The sequence below is a fragment of the Bos indicus x Bos taurus genome, chromosome 19, assembly GCF_003369695.1.
Source record: "Bos indicus x Bos taurus breed Angus x Brahman F1 hybrid chromosome 19, Bos_hybrid_MaternalHap_v2.0, whole genome shotgun sequence".
Taxonomy (NCBI): Eukaryota; Metazoa; Chordata; class Mammalia; order Artiodactyla; family Bovidae; genus Bos; species Bos indicus x Bos taurus.
Window position 1 is genome coordinate 6150038 of NC_040094.1, and position 21659 is coordinate 6171696.

The 21659-nt window shown below is 38.8% G+C and overlaps 1 protein-coding gene across 6 annotated transcripts in view; it reads left to right on the forward strand.

Moving 5' to 3' along the window:
- STXBP4 (syntaxin binding protein 4) overlaps positions 1-21659 on the forward strand; it is a 249819-nt gene that overhangs the window by 34389 nt on the left and 193771 nt on the right. For all 6 annotated transcript variants that reach the window (XM_027516895.1, XM_027516894.1, XM_027516897.1 and 3 more), the window contains 3 exons: positions 16322-16428; positions 16607-16823; positions 18791-18869. In XM_027516895.1, coding sequence (XP_027372696.1) covers positions 16322-16428; positions 16607-16823; positions 18791-18869 — 403 coding nt within the window. The remainder of the gene's footprint in view (positions 1-16321; positions 16429-16606; positions 16824-18790; positions 18870-21659) is intronic.

The window sequence follows — 21659 nt, forward strand, 5'->3', positions numbered from 1 at the left end:
ATGAGAAAGCCTTACTCTTCTCATCACTGTAAGAAATATGTAAATCATGAATTCTTTGCTCTTGCTGCTAGGAAGCTCAGATTCATATTTGAAGCATTTAGGTAACAAATTGGTTACTATATTTTCATGCTCATTTCTCTTGAATTTCATGTTATTTCTGTTTTGCTAACGTGATTCTATATTTCTTTTGTTGAAAATTTCCTTCAATCCTTTTTGGAGAGATGTAGTATATAAAGAATTTAATAAAATATTCTATTAATATCAAGCTATTTAACATGAGAAAGGATCCTCTTACAAAGTTTGTTTATATTGTTCTTATTCTAGTTGTTTTTGTTGAATAAATAGTCCTACCCTTACCCCGAGTCCTATCTCGAACACTGTTTAGCAAACAGTTTGTTTATTCAAGTGGATTTTTTCCAAGTTAGGAAAAAAAAAAATCAATTTAACCAAAACTTTGAAAGCAATAGATTTAAATTTTCTCAGGCTTGTGGAGATAATACGGTGTCTTCCTAATACACTTACCAAGCTGTAAGTGTTATACAATAAGTATAGGATATTGTCTCTGGAGTAGGCAATTGCAACCCACTCTAGTATTCTTGCCTGAAGAATCCCATGGACAGAGGAGCCTGGCAGGCTACAGTCCATGGGGTCACAAAGCGTCAATCAGACAGGACTGAGCAACTGAGCATACAAACATACAATAGGATATTATAATGATATAATTTTGAGCTACTGAATTTAATTTATTAACTAAATAAGAACATACTTAAATGCTAAATTTAAACAAATTCAAACAAACAAAAGACAAAATTTTTCTTTTAAGAATTGAGATATATTACTTTAGTTTTAAAGCTAAAGGATGTGTGTATTCGGTATGGCTAAGCTATATCTTAGACTATACTTGAAGTAATGCAATAGATTATGGTACCTACCAAGTGATAAGAATTTACTTTTAAAACAAACATCAATTTGTGCTTTTTGTTCCCCCCATGAAAAATATTTGTACATAAAGTAATAGTAGTGACTAGGTGCTGAGTGACTCGTCTCCTGTCAGCAATCACTGAATAAGAAATTATACCTGTAACATACATTTTCTCTTGCTGATTTTCTGAGAATTCTGTTGTTTGAAAGGGTATTAGAAAGCAAAACCATGTAATAAAGTATATTCTGTATTTACCACTAGAGAGCAGCATTGGGTTATTAATGTATTTTTACAGTATTTGGTTGTGTTCAAGAGAAGAAAACTGCCAATATAGAGAAGGGAGTAGACAGAGAAGAGTAAGTGAGTTTTTAATGCTTTCAGTTGCTTTTATGTACTTCCTGAAGATGGAGAAGTACATACATCTTTTGCTCTGAAAAGACAAGTAAATTCAATTTTATATAAAAATATTTTAAATGAATAATAGAATTTACTTTGTTCTAAATACTGTGTTCTTGCCCAAAAAAATCCCATGGACAAAGGAGCCTGGTGGGCTACAGTCTGTGGTGTCGCAAAGAGTCAGATATGACTGAGCGACTAAACAACAGGAACAACAAATACTGTGTTAGGCTTGTTAAAACTTCTAATCTGCACAAAATTTCTGCATGTATATTCACAGAATAGGAAACAGGCTCATAGGTTATCCTTATAAGTTGGTACACTGAGCAACCATTAATATTTTTTAAATGCATATGAGTGCTTTCACTTGCTGTTATTTTAACATTATATTGTTTCAGAGCTAATAATATAGCCAATCTCAAGCTTATTCCCCCTCATACACACTTAAAAATATTTTTCCTTTTGGAAAATATGAGATAGAATACTGGTTCAGTAACCGAAATGGTCATGTTTCTTTGAAAAAACATACTCAGAGTTCAAACTTGAAACATCTTGAAATGTTTTTGCTGCTTCAAGTAGGAAAGAAGATTCTTAATTCTCTCAGCTCTAAGAGCTAGAGGTAGCCTATAGGTTGGGAACAACTATACTAGGTACTGAGTTAAGGGAAGGATTAAACATGGGAACTCCAAGGCTCTTTTCTCCCCACCAGGCAATTCCGTATCAGTTTGGAGTCCTCAGTGTTCAGTCTTAGAAATTTTGGGGGGTGGGACATTCCTTTGACCTTCATACACACATACCCGATTGCCTGATCCACATTTCCACTTGGATCTCTTCAAGGCATCTCACATGCAACTTGTCTGAGGCCGGATTTATGATAGTCACGTCATACCTTCATCTACCGATTTCTCCCCAAATAGACCTTCTGCCAGTGCTGCCAGTTTCTGTGAATGACACCTTCCAGTTGCAAAAAGTCAAAAAACCAGATCTCATCCTAACTACTTCCTCTCCCTTAACACCCATATCTAATTCATTAGTACTTACTGTTGACTGTTTCTAAACAGTTCTTGAATCCATCAGTCTTCTTGATCTTTACTGCCATCACCTTTGTTTAAGTTATCATCAGTTCAATTCAGTCGCTCAATCGCGTCCAACTCTTTGCAACCCCATGAATTGCAGCACGCCGGGCCTCCCTGTCCATCACCAACTCCCAGAGTTCACTCAGACTCATGTCCATCGAGTCAGTGATGCTATCCAGCCATCTCATCCTCTGTCGTCCCCTTCTCCTCCTGCCCCCAATCCCTCCCAGCATCAGAGTCTTTTCCAGTGAGTCAACTCTTCGCATGAGGTGCCCAAAGTATTGGAGTTTCAGCTTTAGCATCAGTCCTTCCGAAGAACACCAGGACTGATCTCCTTTAGAATGTACTGGTTGGATCTCCTCGCAGTCCAAGGTACTCTCAAGAGTCTTCTCCAACACCACAGTTCAAAAGCATCAATTCTTTGGCGCTCAGCTTTCTTCACAGTCCAACTCTCACATCCATACATGACCACAGGAAAAACCATAGCCTTGACTAGACGGACCTTTGTTGGCAAAGTAATGTCTCTGCTTTTGAATATGCTATCTAGGTTGGTTATAACTTTCCTTCCAAGGAGTAAGTGTCTTTTAATTTCATGGCTGCAATCACCATCTGCAGTGTTATCATCAGTTTATATCAAACCTCACAAAGAGCTTTGTCTGCTCTTATACACCATTCTTATTTCCCTCTCCACCTATCCTGGTGCTGCCGCTGCTGCTAAGTCACTTCAGTTGTGTCCGAGTCTGTGCGACCCCATAGACGGCAGCCCATCAGGCGTCCACCGTCCCTGGGATTCTCCAGGCAAGAACACTGTAGTGGGTTGCTGCCGGGAGCTGGCGAGAGACACTCCACTCATGGCAAAGGTCATGAGGAAGGAGGCTCGACACATGCAAAGGCGGGATCGAGCCTCAGGAGTCCCCCTGGATATTCTCAAGCATCTACCCCAAAAAAACCAGAGTCTGCCTACTTTATTGCTTTGTGCTCTCACCTCTGACTTTACTGGGGTCTGTCCCCCACCACCATCTCGCTCTCTCTGATAAAGAGTTAACTTACAGCTCCAGTTAATAAGTTCCTAGGCATTAGGAGTGTTTAAATCCAAATCCCTCAGATAGCTCTCTAACTCACCTGACAAGTTTACCCGGACTCCTACAGCTATGCATGTGATTGTTTACAGTCTCTTAGCCTCGAGAGGCACGGGAAGCTTAAGATATTCAAATAGCTTAAAGCCTCTCAGACAGTTAGACACTGTCAGAATAAAACTAGTAAAAGATTTCATTGATGAGCCAATGCTTGCTGCCAAGTTTCCACATCCCCTGTATTTATCCTTGAATGTGTATTAATTAATATAGTTGGTATGTAGAAAAAATAAGTAGTGGCCTTGGTGTTAGCAACTTTAGACCCTTAAGGTAATAAATTCTTTCCTTTGTTGTAAACCCACTATACCTCTGCCCTATAGGAATGCAACTTTATCTAACACCTTTGGAGGATGGCGCCAAAGCTTAAAATAATTACTGTTAGAGAAAATAAGTCTTACGGTTGACAAACCTTTGTCAAGAGTCATAAAATGTTAATAGGCCTTCTGGCCAGAAGATGATGTAAATCACCTAAACTATTTGTATAGGATAAATTTGCAGGAAAGAACCCTGGTTTTGATAAGGATCAAAGACTGCTGACTTTGTATGATTTCACATCCCCTATTATCCTCTAAGTGCAACTTAGGGTATAAAAGCCCCTGTTGAAAATAAAGCTATGGGCCTTGCTCACCAAAGCTTGGTCTCCCCATGTCATTCTTTTTCTCAATTTCTGGCTGAAGTTTCCATCTGGAGCGTGGAGGTCCTCTGCGACCATTTATTTGCCTGGGCTTCTAAGACCCACTTGAGAAGGTGTCTAAGCTGGGGCACCTTCCGCTATTCGAGAGGGCGCCTGCCGCCTTCGTGGTCAGAGCTAACCTGGTGTCACAGGTTATATTGATTTTCCACGTAAACCAAGCTACTCAGCCTCTTTTCTCCACTGAATTTTCCTACTGAGCTATCCTCATGCTATTACTCTTTATATCTCTAATTAATATTTAAATAAATCGCCAACGCCGTCTCCCCTTCGAATACCCTGCATCAGCCAGGGCTGGATCTCGGCAGGTTGCCATTTCCTTCTCCAATGCAGGAAAGTGAAAAGTGAAAGTGAAGTCGCTCAGTCGTGTCCGACTCTTAGCGACCCCATGGACTGCAGCCTACCAGGCTCCTCCGTCCATGGGATTTTCCAGGCAAGCCCTGCTGCTGCTGCTGCTGCTAAGTCACTTCAGTCGTGTCCGACTCTGTGCAACCCCATAGACGGCAGCCCACCAGGCTCCCCTGTCCCTGGGATTCTCCAGGCAAGAACACTGGCAAGCCCTACTAATACTTAATTGGCTGTAAGGCTCTGTATAGAGTGACTTTTGCCGCTCACTTCTCTGACTCTCCATTCCTGTGCTTTCAGAGTAGCATTCTTTCGGTCCTTGGAAGGGGCCAAGTTCTTTCTCATCTTGTATGCTGCTCCCTCTATCACCCACCGCCCCCATTACTTTTAAACATGAACCCAAAGACCACTTCCAAGAGAGATACTCCCTGTGTTCCTGCCCCCATCCCACCGCCCAAGTCTAGAGCCAGGTTTTTCCTGCCTGCGCGTCTTTCCTTCTTGTCACCTGTCTGCTTGTTTTTTCCCTTCATGATCACCAGTGCCAGCTTGTGGTCGTACATCAGTATCTGTGATTGTGTTTACCAACTCTGCCTGAACTACAAATCTGAGAATGTTTCCTAAGTCCACAGATCTTATCTGGTTTTATTAACAATAATATCTTTAGTCCCTAGCATGGTGCCTGACACATATTAATTACTAAATTAATAACCAATGAATGAGTAATTCTTTAGTCATGTTGCTGAGAATTACTGATTTGCCTGTTTACCATTCAACTGCCACCATCTGGTTCCACACCAAAGTGCCTTTTCTTCCTAGCTCTTTATGTCTAATTCTGAACAATACTTTTTTTTCTTCTTTCTCTGCTAATACTGTAAGGAGGGCAGGTAGGAATCAGACATTTTTCTTCAAACCAGATTTATTTTACTTACCTGATTCTAGGGTACACACACACACGTACAGTATCCTTAGGTTCCAAAGCTATGGGCTCAACCAACCTCAAATTGAAAATATTCAAAAAAACAAATTCCAGAAAATTCCAAAAACCAAACTTGAATTGCCATAAGGCAATTATTTACATAGCATTTGCATTGTATTAGGTATGATAAGTAATCTAGAGATGATTTAAAGTATACAGGGAGGGTGTGCATAGATTTCATGCAACTATTATGGCATTTCATGTAAGCGTCTTCAGCATCCATGGATTTTGGTATCCAACACCGAGAAATGACTGTATGCATATGGATACACACCAATATTTATAAACAGGTATATAGATAAGTAATTACGTGTGTATGTACATGCACATGTGTGCTTTCTAAGTTGCTTCAGTCATGTCGGACTCTTTGTGACCCCATGGACTGCAGCCTGCCAGGCTCGTCTGTCCATGAAGACACAGGCATGAATACTGAAATGGGTTGCCATGCCCTGCTCCAGGGGATCTTGCCAATCCAGGGATCAACCTCGCATCTTTTATGTCTCCTGTATTGGCAGGTGCATTCTTTACCACTAGCACCACCTGGGAAGTTCCGTACACATACATAGGGGTTTGTGTGTGTACATATGTTTGTATGTATATATTTTCTCTCTAGCATCTCTGAAATTGAAATGGGTCTTACAGTAAATGTCATGGTATAACTGGCAGCACATTTTTCAGTGTTACATAAAATAATGGCATATTTCATAATCAGTATTATAGATCTTAGGTGTGATATATTCAGGATTTTTTTTTTTTTTGGTCCAATCTTACAGATTAAGACAAAGATCATATAAATGGATACTAGTAGTCATTGCTCACAAAAGATTATAGCTGGACATATCTAACTTTGAAAAGAAATCTATTTTCAGGATTTGCTGAGTGTGTCTCTGGAGCTGGGACGAAGGCTTTTTGGATAGGTAGGACAAAGGTCTCTAGATGACAAGGAACAGAGAAACCAGTCCTTTGGTGGGAGCTAAAGCAGTAGCAGCCAAGAGGATTCACATTACAGTGTCACGTACTTTTCTCCTTTGCCACTGTTATTTGTTAGAGCCACCTTAATTTCTTCAGTGTTTCCTGGGCCTTTCTCATTTATTGTGGACCTGTTGTATACTTGGCGCCATGCTCAGGGAAATAACCATGAAAAGGGCATAGTTCTGGTCAGTTGAAAGAATGTGTGCTGCTAATTTGGGAGTTGCTAAAGTAATATAGTCTCATGGGGAAGAAAAAGATATGCAAACAAATAAGGACAGGATGGAGTAAGTACAGTAATATAGATAAGTGAAAGTGTTTTTGGAGCAAAGAGAAGGGGACAGTGAAGTAAGTTCACAGTGAAGTGAAGTTGGAGAAAACCTATAGCAGAGTTAATGTTTGAATTTGGCAGTGAAGTTTAAATGAGAGTTCATCAGACAGAAGTGTCAAGGTGAGTGGTGGCATTCTAGACAAGAATTAATATGTATAAGCACATTAAAGTTTGAAAGACCGTGGCAGATTTGAAGAACATTTTCTGAGAATAGGATGAAGAATTTATATGCTGAGGAGGGAAAGTGGATATGAGGCTAGAGAAAGTAGGTTGCATCTAGTTTGTTGTTCTAGGTTTGGGAAATTCAGGAGTTTCAGCTTTTCCTGTCAGTGGGCAGTCATCAAGGGTTCTTAATTTGAGGACTGGGAGGATTAAATTTGCTATCACTGAAAATTGCCTTCAACAGATAACGGGATTCTGATTCACTTCTCCGTAACACCTACAATGGATTAGGATTTTATATACGTTATTTAATTATCACGGCAACCTTGTGCAATAGGTACTTATTCCCCACCTTGCAGCTAAGAAAATGAGTCTCATGGAGATTAAATAAATTGCCTGCATTCACATTAATAACTAGTATTGTGAGAGGACACCTCCATTGACACTTCATGAAATTATGGGAAAAGAATCTAAAAGCTCGCAGGAGCAATCTTTGTAGTGAGGAATACTGAGTTAGAGTCAGGCTGTGTGGATAGTTTCTGATGCTGTGGTAATACACTGTTTGGAAAACTGTGTAATGGTCGTTATAATATGAAATGGACAATATTGGCAGTTTTTAACAGAAGTATTCAAGAATACATTATTATTTCAACGTCTTTATAAATGTCAACGTGAAAGAATTCAGACAGAAGCTGGGTGTGCGAAAGTGCTTGGCGCCTTGCCTGTCGTGTTGTGTAGTTGCTCAGTAAGTGCTGAAGCAGAATCTAGACAGTGTGGAAGAGGCCTTGGCAAATCCCTGAAGTCACGATCTTCTCAGACACATTAATTAAGCTGGGGCAGAATTCATGGGCTTTGAATGCCAGACTTTTACAGAAATAGCTTTGTTTTAGTTTGCAGGTTCTGACTTTTAAACCGGTTCAGAAATTCACATGATCAGCTAAGATCTTATTCTTGGAAGCAAAAAAAAAAAAAAAAAAACTGCTGCAAGTACTTTTTAGAAAGAAAAAAATTAATAAACACCAGAAGCCACAGTCAGAGACTTTCTTCCTCTCTTCTCTGACTCTTGTCTTCCTGGAAAATACTACTTCAGTACATTGGTGTACCTTAATATTAATATAAGGTATGTTAAATTGCCTTTTTGAGAGCTTTTTTCTCTGTATGGCCAATACCGTGTGGCCAGAGAAGAGATTGTGGGAGAAGGTAGGTCACCTCAATCCTTTTGCTGACTTCTGTCTTCTGAAGGCCTCCATAATGCTGACAGCCAGCTGTGGTTTCTATAAAATATACAGAGAGAGGAACCGTCTCTGGCGATTTAGAATTTAGTTCTTTGTTCCTTGTGGATGAGATTGTGCACCCCCTGCATCCCCTTCCTTCACCTTCTCTCATTGTTTATGAACATCTTAGCTAGCAATCTGTGGAGCTCAAATTCGAATTCAGATCTATCTGGTTTCCACGCCTTGTTCTCTTTTCTCCTCACCAGTCCACTGCCTCTGAAGGCTCCTGCCCAAATAACAGACAGAGTGGAGTTACCATCTGGCTTATAGTCATCATCATGGAATTTTCCCTTTTCAAGGAAGTTTAATGAAAGCCAGGAACTGTTAATACTAAGAGTATAGACTAAAACAAAATAAGCATATATATACTGTCCACCACCCCAATTCTAAAAGAACTCTTTTCCCCTTGTCAGAGTCCTTTAAATGCTTTGCTTCAGTGAAGCAGAGCTTCCTTCATTGTTCCCTTTCTTTCCCTAAATTATTGCCAGGCTTTGGGATATAAATTAATAGTAGTGTAGTCACTAAATTTCAGTTATAATCTACCTTTTTAAGCTGATTCTAAGGAAGAATTTTTTGCAGATTCCAAATGGAATAGAGTTGGACTTAACAGACATTTATTTATTTTTAAGCTAGATTTTTAAAAATCACTATTTTACCCTACTTCCAATGCAAATTTTGGAATATAGAACCAAAATAAAATTCATCTGGTTAGAAACATTGTTGAGCTTAAATGTCATGAAGTGAAAGTCACTCAGTCGTGTCCAACTCTTTGCAATCCAAGGACTGTGCAGTCCTTGGAATTCTCCAGGCCAGAATACTGGAGTGGGTAGCTGTTCCCTTCAGGGGATCTTCCCGACCCAGGAATTGAACTGGGGTTTCCATCATTGCAGGCGGATTCTTTACCAACTGAGCCACCAGGGAAGCCCTAAATGTCATGAGCGTTTGCTTTATTTTAATGGGATGGAACTTTTCTCTTCTTTTTAGTAATGTAATATTTTACACATACAAAAAGATATTGGAGCAGATATCTAACTTATAAAGCATAATAGTGAAATGAACACCTATGAATCCATTTAGACTTCACTGTTTGACTTAAGTAGAAAATATTACTATTAAGTCTTCCTATGTGTTTTCTTCCCACTCCATTACATTTTCCACCCTCCTTTTCAGCATTAAGTGCTCTCCAGAATTTTGTTTATTCTTTGGTAACTTTTACTAGCCTTATCTTTTTGCTTGTGGCAAAACGGTTGTTTTGTTTCTTTGTTTGTTACCATTTCACTTTAACCTCGAGGAAATGACATCCTCAGACTAATATTTAGCATATTAAATCACATGTTCTTGTATGTAAGTTTCTAAGTATAGTCTGAATATAGTTGACTTAAATGCATATGCTACTAAAGTCTGTCATCTGACTTGGTTTTATAAAATATTACAAAATCAGCTCCTTCATTTTACTGAACATGTAGGATCCATATGGTAGATACTTTCTCCATGCTGCTTAGCCTCTTCCAGCATTACTATTGTGTTTTAGTTCCCATACACTGATCAAATGGAAGGAGGGGGAAAAAAAGTCACTTGTGAATATAGCAATTGTGTGTTCTCAAACTTTGCTAGTTGTATTTAATCACATGCTTATAAAATCCAATTTAGTTTTCAAATACTATATATTTTAAATCAAATTGACGTCATGGTTTTATATTTATATTTCAGAATGGTCATAGGGTCATTCACTGAGATTACCATATCTTTTATTACACAGTATTAGAAAGAACATGTTTATATTTATTTGCCTTCCTGTATATTCAGTGTTCAGTGTAAGAGATAATAATAAATACATTTTAAAAAAATATTGTTACTCAACAGTAGTGAAGTGAAGTCACTCAGTCGTGTCCGACTCTTTGCGACCCCATGGATTGTAGCCTACAACGCTCCTCCATCCGTGGGATTTTCCAGGCAAGAGTACTGGAGTGGGTTGCTATTTCCTTCTCCAACTCAACAGTAAAGTAACAATGAATCACCATTGTTATGTATAATGCAGTTCAAATCAAAGATTAGTTATCCAAGGATATAGCTTAGATGATGAGACTTTTTCAAAGCTATTTCCTTGAATTTGTGGAATTTACTTAAATACCCTCAAGGGTAAAAATGCTTTTTAACTTTATAAACTTTTCCCTAGTTGTAGAAATAATGCTTTCTGTATTTGTACTAATGACTGAGAAGCATCTTAGAAACTGAAAATGAAGAGAATTCATTTCTTATTTTCTGGTTTGAATTAAAAGACAAATGAAAATGAAGAAAACTTACCTAATGTATACAGTAAATCTTGTAACATTTATGCTTTGTCTTAAACAGTTAGGCTAGTTTTAGGCAGGGGGACTTCCCAGGTAGCTTATTGGTAAAGAAACTACCTGTCAAAGCAGGAGATGCAGGAGACGCAGGTTCAGTCCTTAGGTCAGGAAGATCCCCTGGAGGAGGAAATGGCAACCCACTCCAGTATTCTTGAACAGAGGAGCCTGGTGGGCTACAGTCCATGGGGTTTCAGGAGTCGGACATGACTGAGCACACACGCATATAGTCATTGGCAGAGATAGGTCCTGGAAAAGACAATGCCAGGCAGCCAGTTAGGATTGGTTGTTATTAGTAGGATGTCAATAGAACTCCTTGTATAACCAACTGGTCCTATATCAGTCACAGGAGGGAACAGCAGATCCAGAAAAGATGATGTTTGACCATGAACAGAAATGTGGGTAGAATCAATATAGTTAAGATCATTGGCTGAATTTTTAAAAATTCTAACTGTGAAGTAACTCTTAATGTTTGATGGGTGGAAAGATACAGGAATGCTCAGAAAGTAAACTGAATGAGTCTTATATTCTGAAATATCCTAGAATTATTTAGCATACTTTATCACAGACAGACCTGTGTTTGTCTCATACAACTGACCTTTTAAAACAGGTTTCTTTTCCTAGTATACCAGGCTGTGTCTTCATATCTTCAGGAAACCTTAACATGAAAGTTTATTCTAGGAATACATGAACATTTCCATTTCGTTCATGTATATTAGCAAAGTGAAAGTCACTCAGTTGTGTCTGACTCTTGTGACCCCTTGGAATATACAGTCAATGGAATTCTCCAGGCCAGACTATTGGAGTGGGTAGACTCTCCCTTCTCTAAAGAATCTTCCCAACCCAGGAATTGAACCCAGCTCTCCCGCATTGCAGGGAGATTCTTTACAAACTGAGCCACAAGGGAAGCCCAAGATTACTGAAATGCGTAGCCTTTCCCTTCTCCAGGGGATCTTCCTGACCCAGAAATTGAACTGGGGTCTCCCGCATTACAGGTGGATTTTTTATGAACTGAGCTATCAGGAAAATGTGTATATTACCAAACCAGACTTTAATGAAAACTTTTTACTGTTGGGACCGTCTAAAATTTTCTTTTTGCTCTTTTCTTTAAGTCATTCTTTACTAATACTGTGCTTTGCTTTAATTGTGTCAAATTAATACACAGAAATCCCTTGCATTCCTATGCACTAACAATGAGAAAACAGAAAAATTAAGGAAACAATCCCATTCACCATTAAGATGAAAAGAATAAAATACTTAGGAATAAATTTACCTAAAGAAACAAAAGACCTATGTATAGAAAACTGTAAAACACTGATGAAAGAAATCAAAGTTGACACAAATAGATGGAGAAATATACCATGTTCATGGATTGGAAGAATCAATATAATGAAAATGAATATACTTCCCAAACCAATCTACAGATTGAATGCAATCCCCATCAAGCTACCAATGGTATTTTCACAGAACTAGAACAAATAATTTCACAATTTGTATGGAAATACATAAAACCTCGAATAGCCAAAGCAATCTTGAGAAAGAAGAATGGAACTGGAGGAATCAACCTGCCTGACTTCAGACTATACTACAAAGCTACAGTCATGAAGACAGTATGGTACTGGCACAAAGACAGAAATATAGATCAATGGAACAAAATAGAAAGCCCAGGGATAAATCCACGCACCTATGGACACCTTATCTTGAACAAAGAAAGCAAAAATATACAACAGAGAAAAGACAATCTCTTTAACAAGTGGTGCTGGGAAAACTGGTCAATTCAGTTCAGTTCAGTTCAGTCCCTCAGTCATGTCCGACTCTTTGTGACCCCATGAACCGCAGCACACCAGGCCTCCCTGTCCATCACCAATTCCCGGAGTTCATTCAAACTCACGTCCATCAAGTCAGTGATGCCATCCAGCCAGCCATCCCCTGTCGTCCCCTTCCCCTCCTGCTCCCAATCCCTCCCAGCATCAGAGTCTTTTCCAATGAGTCAACTCTTCGCATGAGGTGGCCAAAGTACTGGAGTTTCAGCTTTAGCATCATTCCTTCCAAAGAACACCTGGGACTGATCTCCTTTAGAATGGACTGGTTGGATCTCCTTGCAGTCCAAGACTCTCAAGAGTCTTCTCCACACCACAGTTCAAAAGCATCAATTCTTCAGCACTCAGCTTTCTTCACAGTCCGTCTCTCGCATCCATACATGACTACTTGAAAAACCATGGCCTTGACTAGATGGACCTTTGTTGGCAAAGTAATGTCTTGCTTTTTAATATGCTATCTAGGGAAAACTGGTCATCCTCCTGTAAAAGAATGAAACTAGAACACTTTCTAAGCATATACAAAAATAAACTCAAAATGGATTAAAGATCTAAATGTAGCACCAGAAACTATAAAACTCCTAGAAGAAAACATAGGTCGAGCACTCTCTAACATAAATCACAGCAAGGTCCTCTATGATCCACCTCCCAGAGTAATGAAAATAAAAGCAAAAATAAACAAATGGGACCTCAGTGCAGTTCAGTCTCTCAGTCGTGTCTGACTCTTGGCAACCCCATGAATTGCAGCATGCCAGGCCTCCCTGTCCATCACCAATTCCCGGAGTTCACCCAAATTCATGTCCGAGTCAGTGATGCCGTCCAGCCATCTCATCCTCTGTCGGCCCCTTCTCCTCCTGCCCCCAATCCCTCCCAGCATCAGAGTCTTTTCCAATGAGTCAACTCTTCGCATCAGGTGGCCAAAGTACTGGAGTTTCAGCTTTAGCATCAGTCCTTCCAAAGAACACCCAGGACTCATCTCCTTTAGAATGGACTGGTTGGATCTCCTTGCAGTCCAAGGGACTCTCAAGAGTCTTCTCCAACATCACAGTTCAAAAGCATCAATTCTTCGGCACTCAGCCTTCTTCACAGTCCAACTCTCACATCCATACATGACTACTGGAAAAACCATAGCTTTGACTAGACAGACCTTTGTTGGCAAAGTAATGTCTCTGCTTTTCAATATGCTGTCTTGGTTGGTCATAACTTTCCTTCCAAGGAGCAAGCATCTTTTAATTTCATGGCTGCAATCATCGTCTGCAGTGATTTTGGAGCCCCAAAATATAGTCTGACACTGTTTCCACTGTTTCCCCATCTATTTGCTATGAAGTGATGGGACCAGATGCCATGATTTTCGTTTTCTGAATGTTGAGCTTTAGGCCAACTGTTTAACTCTCCTCTTTCACTTTCATCAAGAGGCTTTTTAGTTCCTCATCACTTTCTGCCATAAGGGTGGTGTCATCTGCATATCTGAGGTTATTGATATTTCTCCCGGCAATCTTGATTCCAGCTTGTGCTTCTTCCAACCCAGCGTTTTTCATGATGTACTCTGCATAGAAGTTACATAAGCAGGGTAACAATATACAGCCTTGACATACTCCTTTTCCTATTTGGAATCAGTCTGTTGTTCCATGTCCAGTTCTAACTGTGGCTTCCTGACCTGCATATAGGTTTCTCAAGAGGCAGGTCAGGTGGTCTGGTATTCCCATCTCTTTCAGAATTTTCCACAGTTTATTGTGATCCACACAGTCAAAGGCTTTGGCATAGTCAATAAAGCAGAAATAGATGTTTTTCTGGAACTCTCTTGCTTTTTTGATGATCCAGCGGATGTTGGCAATTTGTTCTCTGGTTCCTCTGCCTTTTCTAAAACCAACTTGAACATCTGGAAGTTCACAGTTCACATATTGATGAATCCTGGCTTGGAGAATTTTGAGCATTACTTTACTAGCGTGTGAGATGAGTGCAACTGTGCGGTAGTTTGACCATTCTTTGACATTGCCTTTCTTTGGATTGGAATGAAAACTGACGTTTTCCAGTCCTGTGGCCACTACTGAGTTTTCCAAATTTGCTGGCATATGGAGTGCAGCACTTTCACAGCATCATCTTTCAGGATTTGAAATAGCTCAACTGGAATTCTATCACCTCCACTAGCTTTGTTCGTGGTGATGCTTTCTAAGGCCCACTTGACTTCACATTCCAGGATGTCTGGCTCTAGGTCAGTGATCACACCATCATGATTATCTGGGTTGTGAAGATCTTTTTTGTACAGTTCTTCTGTGTATTCTTGCCATCTCTTCTTAATATCTTCTGCTTCTGTTAGGTCCATACCATTTCTGTCCTTTATCGAGCCCATCTTTGCATGAAATGTTCCTTTGGTATCTCTGATTTTCTTGAAGAGATCCCTAGTCTTTCCCATTCTGTTGCTTTCCTCTATTTCTTTGCATTGATTGCTGAAGAATGCTTTCTTATCTCTCCTTGCTGTTCTTTGGAACTCTGCATTCAGATGCTTATATCTTTCCTTTTCTCCTTTGCTTTTCCCTTCTCTTCTTTTCACAGCTATTTGTAAGGCCTACCCATACAGCCATTTTGGTTTTTTGCATTTCTTTTCCTTGGGGATGGTCTTGATCTGTATCTCCTGTACAATGTCAGGAAACTCCGTCCATAGTTCATCAGGCATTCTATCTATCAGATGTATTTATACTTAAAAGCTTTGCACAATGAAGGAAACTATAAGCAAGGTGAAAAGACAGCCTTCAGAATGGGAGAAAATAATAGCAAATGAAACAGCTGACAGTTAATCTCAAAAACATACAAGCGGCTCAATACCAGAAAAATAAGTGACCCAATCAAAAAATGGGCCAAAGAACTAAACAGACATTTTCCAAAGAAGGCATACATATGACTAAGAAACACATAAAAAGATGCCCAACATCACTCATCAGAGAAGTGTAAGTCACAAAGAGGTACCATTTTATGCTGGTCAGAATGGCTGTCATCAAAAAGTCTACAAACAATAAAAGCTGGAGAGGGTGTGGAGAAAAGGGAACCGTCTTACTTACACTGTTGGTGGGAATGCAAACTACTACAGCCAGTATGGAGAACAGTGTGGAGATTCCTTAAAAAGCTGAAAATGAAACTGCCAAACAACCCAGCAATCCCAATGCTGGGCATACACACCGAGGAAACCAGAATTGAAAGAGACACATGTACCCCAGTGTTCATCGCAGCACTGTTTACAATAGCTAGGACATGGAAGCAACCTAGATGTCCATCAGCAGACGAATGGATAAGAAAGATGTGGTACATACACACAATGGAATATTACTCATCTTTTAAAAAGAACACATTTGACTCAGTTCTAATGAGGTGGATGAAACTGAAGTCTGTTATGCAGAGTGATGTAAGTCAGAAAGAAAAACACCAATACAATATATTAATGCATATATATGAAATTTAGAAAGATGGTAATGACAACCCTATATGCGAGACAGCAAAAGACCACATGTATATAAAACACACTTTTATACTCTGTGAGAGAAGGCAAGGGTGGGATGATTTGAGAGAATAGCATTGAAACATGTGTATTACTGTATGTGAAATAGATGACCAGTACAAGCTTGATGCATGAAGCAGGGCACTCAAAGCTGGTGCACTGGGACAACCCAGAGGGATGGGATGGGGAGGGAGGTAGGAAGAGGGTTCAGGACCAGGGGACACATGTACACCCATGGCCGATTCATGTCATTGTATGGCAAAAAACACCACAATATTGTAAAGTAGTTAGCCTCCAATTAAAATAAATTAATTAAAAATTTTAAAATTGTGTCAATAATATTTTTAAGAAACACCTTAATCAGTTTTTTTACAAGTATTACTATTTTTATTAGGATGGACGTTTGAAACCAGGAGATCAACTTGTCTCAGTAAACAAGGAGTCCATGATTGGTGTATCATTTGAAGAAGCAAAAAGCATAATTACCAGAGCCAAGTTGAGGTAACTATTCTAGCCAAAAGATAGAATGAATCATTTAGCATGTCTCCCTAAAAATAGAAATTTAAGTTGTCCTAGTACTTACTTTAGACCCAAAACAAGTCTTTTTTGCTAATATTTGAAATGTCATCTTAGAATTCAATTGTACTGTATCCATAAAGTGATTTCTTTTTAATGCTAGGTCAGAATCTTCTTGGGAGATAGCATTCATAAGACAGAAATCTGACAGCAGCCATTTAGAAAATCCATCTTGTTCATCCCTTTTACAAGCTACAGGAGAATATGGACCTCATGCCTCAAAATTTAGCCTTATTTCTTCTCCTGAAACACTAATTCCAAAGACCTCATCCACTCCCAGATCTACAGACACCATTTTACCTTCTTTGAGGAGGAATCAGGTAATCTTGTCTTTCTCTGTTTGTTTACATTGTCCATAAACCCCTGTGTGTCATTATGTTTAATGTATACATAATGGAACTATAATTTTGATAATATAGTTTTGTTAACCAATTGGTGTTTCCTTGAAAGATCTTTTTTGTTTAAGATTTTTATGTTTGTTTAAGATTTTTATGCTGTGCTATTAATAATTTTTCAGGTCAATGTATTCTATGTCAGGAAAGTCATAATCAGGAATGGCATCACGAAGATATGCTTAGATATCACTCAAAACTGTGATATGAAATGTTACATTTATTTTCAGATAGTCTCTCCTATTATTCCATTCATTTTTTTTTTCTATTTTCTGCTTGACTGAAAACGAACAATCTTCCTTTCTGTTCCTCAGCTCTTTTCTACACAGTGTAGGTAGATATTGTTCCCTCATATGCATATGCTGGAATATAATTCACCTTTGTTGTTGTTCAGTCGCTAAGTCATGTCTGACTCTTTGCGACCCCATGGACTGCAGCATATCAGGCTTCCCTGTCCTTCACTGTCTCTTGGAGTTTGCTCAAACTCATGTCCATTGAGTTGGCAATGCCATCCAACCATCTCACCCTCTGTCACCCACTTCTCCTCCTGCCTTCAATCTTTCCCAGCATCAGGGTCTTTTCCAATGAATCACACAAAAGGGGGAGTTTCTACATGAAAATCAACATAATTACAGTCATCCCTTGATATCTGTAGATATCCATGACAACCTCCTCCCACAGCCCCCACAGCAGATACCCGAATCCAAGGATGTTAAAGTTTCTTGTATACAATGGTGTTATATTTGCATACAATCTATGCATACCCTCCCCATATACTTTATGTCATCTCTAGATTACTAGTAATAGTTAATACAGTATAAATGCTATGTAAATAGTTGCTGCTGCTGCTAAGTCGCTTCAGTCGTGTCCAACTCTGTGCGACCCCATAGACGGCGGCCCACCAGGCTCCCCCGTCCCTGGGATTCTCCAGGCAAGAACACTGGAGTGGGTTGCCATTTCCTTCTCCAATGCATAAAAGTGAAAAATGAAAGTGAAGTCGCTCAGTCGTGTCCAGCTCTTAGCTGGTGCTGCAAATTCAAGTTTTGCTTTTTGGAACTTTCTGGAATTTTTAGAAAAATAGTTTCAATTTGCTTTTGATTGAATCTGCAGATGCAGAACTGGTAGCTACGAAGGGATGACTGTAATTACTAATCGCTACAGTGCAGTCAATAATGAAGTATAGAATAGAGCATATACTCTATAAAACAAACTTGAAACTCAAGTAGGCTTTTAATCAGTGGGACAAAATTCATCATAGGTATCTTCAGTTCTGGGTCCATGCTGCTGCTGCTGCTGCTGCTGCTAAGTCACTTCAGTCGTGTCCGACTCTATGCGACCCCATAGACGGCAGCCCACCAGGCTCCTTTGTCCCTGGGATTCTCCAGGCAAGAACATTGGATTGGGTTGCCATTTCCTTCCCCAATGCATGAAAGTGAAAAGTGAAAGTGAAGTCGCTCAGTCATATCCGACTCTTTGCGACCCCATGGACTGCAGGGTGATGAGTAGGTGACAACCTAAGTAGTCAGAGTGGAACTCTTACTCAGGTGCCTTTCTCTGCTTAGTACTAACGCTACTAAGTCCATGCTAATCAGATATAAAGTTTAAGATTTTCTCTTAGCTCTTATACTTTTTCATTTGGGGTTATAATACCTTTTCAGAGACATGGTACATAGCCTTATATTTTGTTGTCCTGGTTATGGTAGAGCTAAAAGCAGTTGTTATTTTAATTCTGAATTGCTTTGTTTGAAGGTGAATATACCAAAATTTTAAAGGTTTCGATTTTCGGGACTATTGCTTTAATCTCATTAATCATTCTTTTTATGTTAACATGAACTCCTAGTCTGGTCTTTGACCTACTTTAGAAAATGACATTTCATATTCCTCATTTTCTTTAGATAAAAACTGGATACAAGAAAACAGAACAGATTCCAATTACTTCTTCAGACAACAGCCCTACAGATATGTCTAATACAGGTAAATGTACATTTAATTCCTTTTTCCTGTTATTTTTTTCAATATCTCTCTCAATGAGTGCATAATGTGACAATAGACTTTAAAGAAGAGTGCATTATTTCTTTTTTCTTCATTGAATAAAAGAGCAAAAATAATCTATCATGTGATGATCTCTGTTAGATTATGATTTTTATTGAAAATTTTCCTGAACAAAGGGTTGTAATTTTAAAAGATAAATTATCATAATAGTATCTATGAAGCGGTAATAATCAATGGACTGTTAAAACCACATAATGAAAACTCTTCTTTAAATCAAGATTAGGTTTCCTTGCCCTTTTAGTGAAATCCTGGTGAGGTATATTAAATGCAGCTTGCAGAGAAATTATAGATGGGAGCATAGCTTAAGAAAAGAAATATTTTTTATTTTTCTTGGAAGAGATTATATAGATATAAATTGAAAAACACTTGAGTATTATGAATTCAGTATTACTGTTTCTTAATTTTCATGAAATGACTTATTGATGTTTTTAAACAATAAAGGATTAATTGTGTAAGTTACCCATAAAAAAAGGATTTTTATCAATCAGTAAAGTGTTTCCAGGCTCAAGAACACAATCTTCCCCTTAAATTAAATTTTACAGAAACTGAAGTTTAGAATATAGTTCAGATAATATTCCGGAACATATTTTTTAGAGCAGAAGTGAAAGCTTCTGTCTTTCAATTCAATTTTACATCCTCCTTCTTTACCCCTGAAGCTAGTACATAGTTTCTGATTTGTCACAAAATACCCAGGTGGTGTTCATGGTAAAGAATCCACCTGCCAGTGCAGGAGACACAAGAGATGAGGGTTTGATCCTCTATCAAGAAGATCCCCTGAACTAGGAAATGGCAACCTGCTCCAGTATTTTTGTCTGGAAAATTCCATGGACAGAGGAGCCAGGTGGTCCACAAAGAGTCAGACGTGACTGAGTGACTGAACAAGATACAGAAATCAGTAGGGAAAAATTTCTTGGCAAAAGTCAGACATCATCTGTATCTTGAAAGAAGTGATAAACATCAATGGATGGATGAAGATAAGAGATCATCCTAAGTGAATGAGGCACCATTATCAAAAGCAAAGAAGTAAGGATGAGCTACATGTCAGATGATCCTAGGAGGCAACTCCAATTAGAGCAAGGAGATCCTACAGTAATGAATAAACTGGGGTAGATTTACATCAGTGACTATAAGAAATGATGCTTGATTTTGTTGTAGAAAAATAATCTACTGAAAAATTTGAGTGAGTAAGCTCTATGTAAATATTAAAATGCAATTAGAATGGGAAATTTTTCTAGAGTTGAAATGGAATTGACTTTAGGACGAACCATTTTCTTCCACACGAATGTATTAGACAAGATTCTTCTGAGGGGAAAAAACAGAGTCAACTCTAAATTCTGTAGGTAACTGACATACATTGTGACTTGTTTAAAGTAGTTATTTATAAATTCCCAAATTAGATCCTTAACTGCCACATCTAAACTCCTTCAGCCAGCTGGTATTTATTAATCTTAAAAATATATGAGTGTTAATATAATCTCAACAAAAATAAACTTAATGAAGCAAATCTACCCCTGTTCCCATCTCAAAAGCATTCTGAAGTGTAAAACTGGATGTAGTTAGTCGCTCAGTCATGTCTGACTCTTAGTCACCCCATGGACTGTAGCCCGCCAGGCTCCTCTGTCCATGGGGTTCTCTAGTTGAGAATACTGGGGTGTGTTGCCATGCCCTCCTCCAGGGGATCTTCCCAACCTAGGGACTGAACCCAGGTCTCCCATATTACAGGCAGATTCTTTACCATCTCATCCACCAGGGAAGCCCAAGAATACTGAAATGGGTAACCTATCCCTTCTCCAAGGTATCTTCCCAACCTAGGAATTGAATCGGCGTCTCCTGCATTGCAGGCAGATTCTTTAGCAGCTGAGCTACCAGGGAAGCCAGTAAAACTGGTTAGAATTTTTTAAATCCACTTTATACTTGAGTATGCCTTTGGAAACTATTCTGTTATATAAATTTCATAATTCAGAATCCAGCTGTTTACTACTGCCATAAGCTGAATAATGGGTGAGTTTATGAGGAAGCTAAAACCACACTAAAGACATTCCTGAGGAAGTCAGTAAAGAATTATTACATGAAGAAAGACAACCATTACTTTAACTTTACCACAGCAGAAGCCTTAATTCTCCTACAGTAAGGCTTTTATAACTGAAAACAAGCTAGTGATGAGAAATACATCCATGGGAAGGTTCGTAGTATTTATTAAATGGCATTGATTTTTGCACTCATAAAACATTTATTTCCTTTCTTCTAAAAAGAAGAAAAGTAAGAGAAGATCCAAGAGAAATAAGCCATAGTTTGAAAATTCTAAACCCCCCACCACATGAGTAAATAAGGCGCTCAAGGCTGAAACTGAGAGGGACACTGGAAGTTGAGGAAAATTGTCTTAAGTGCGTGCTTTCCGGATCAACCTACCATGAATTACAGCATGCACAAATGCATGATTTATGCCTAGATCCTCCTAAAGTTTTGGTTCAAGGTAAAGATTTAGGGGATACTTGGCTAGAAAAGAGATTTTGGTAAACCACTGAGGGTTAGTATAATTTTACATTAATTTCCTGTTTAATCTTTGTCTGTATGTATGACTCTTAACAGTACTTTATAGTTTACATGGGCTTCCCAGGTGGCACTAGTAGTAAAGTACCCACCTGCAAATGCAGATAGACTAAGGGATGTGGATTTGATTCCTAGGTTGGGAAGAACCCCTGGAGGAGGGCA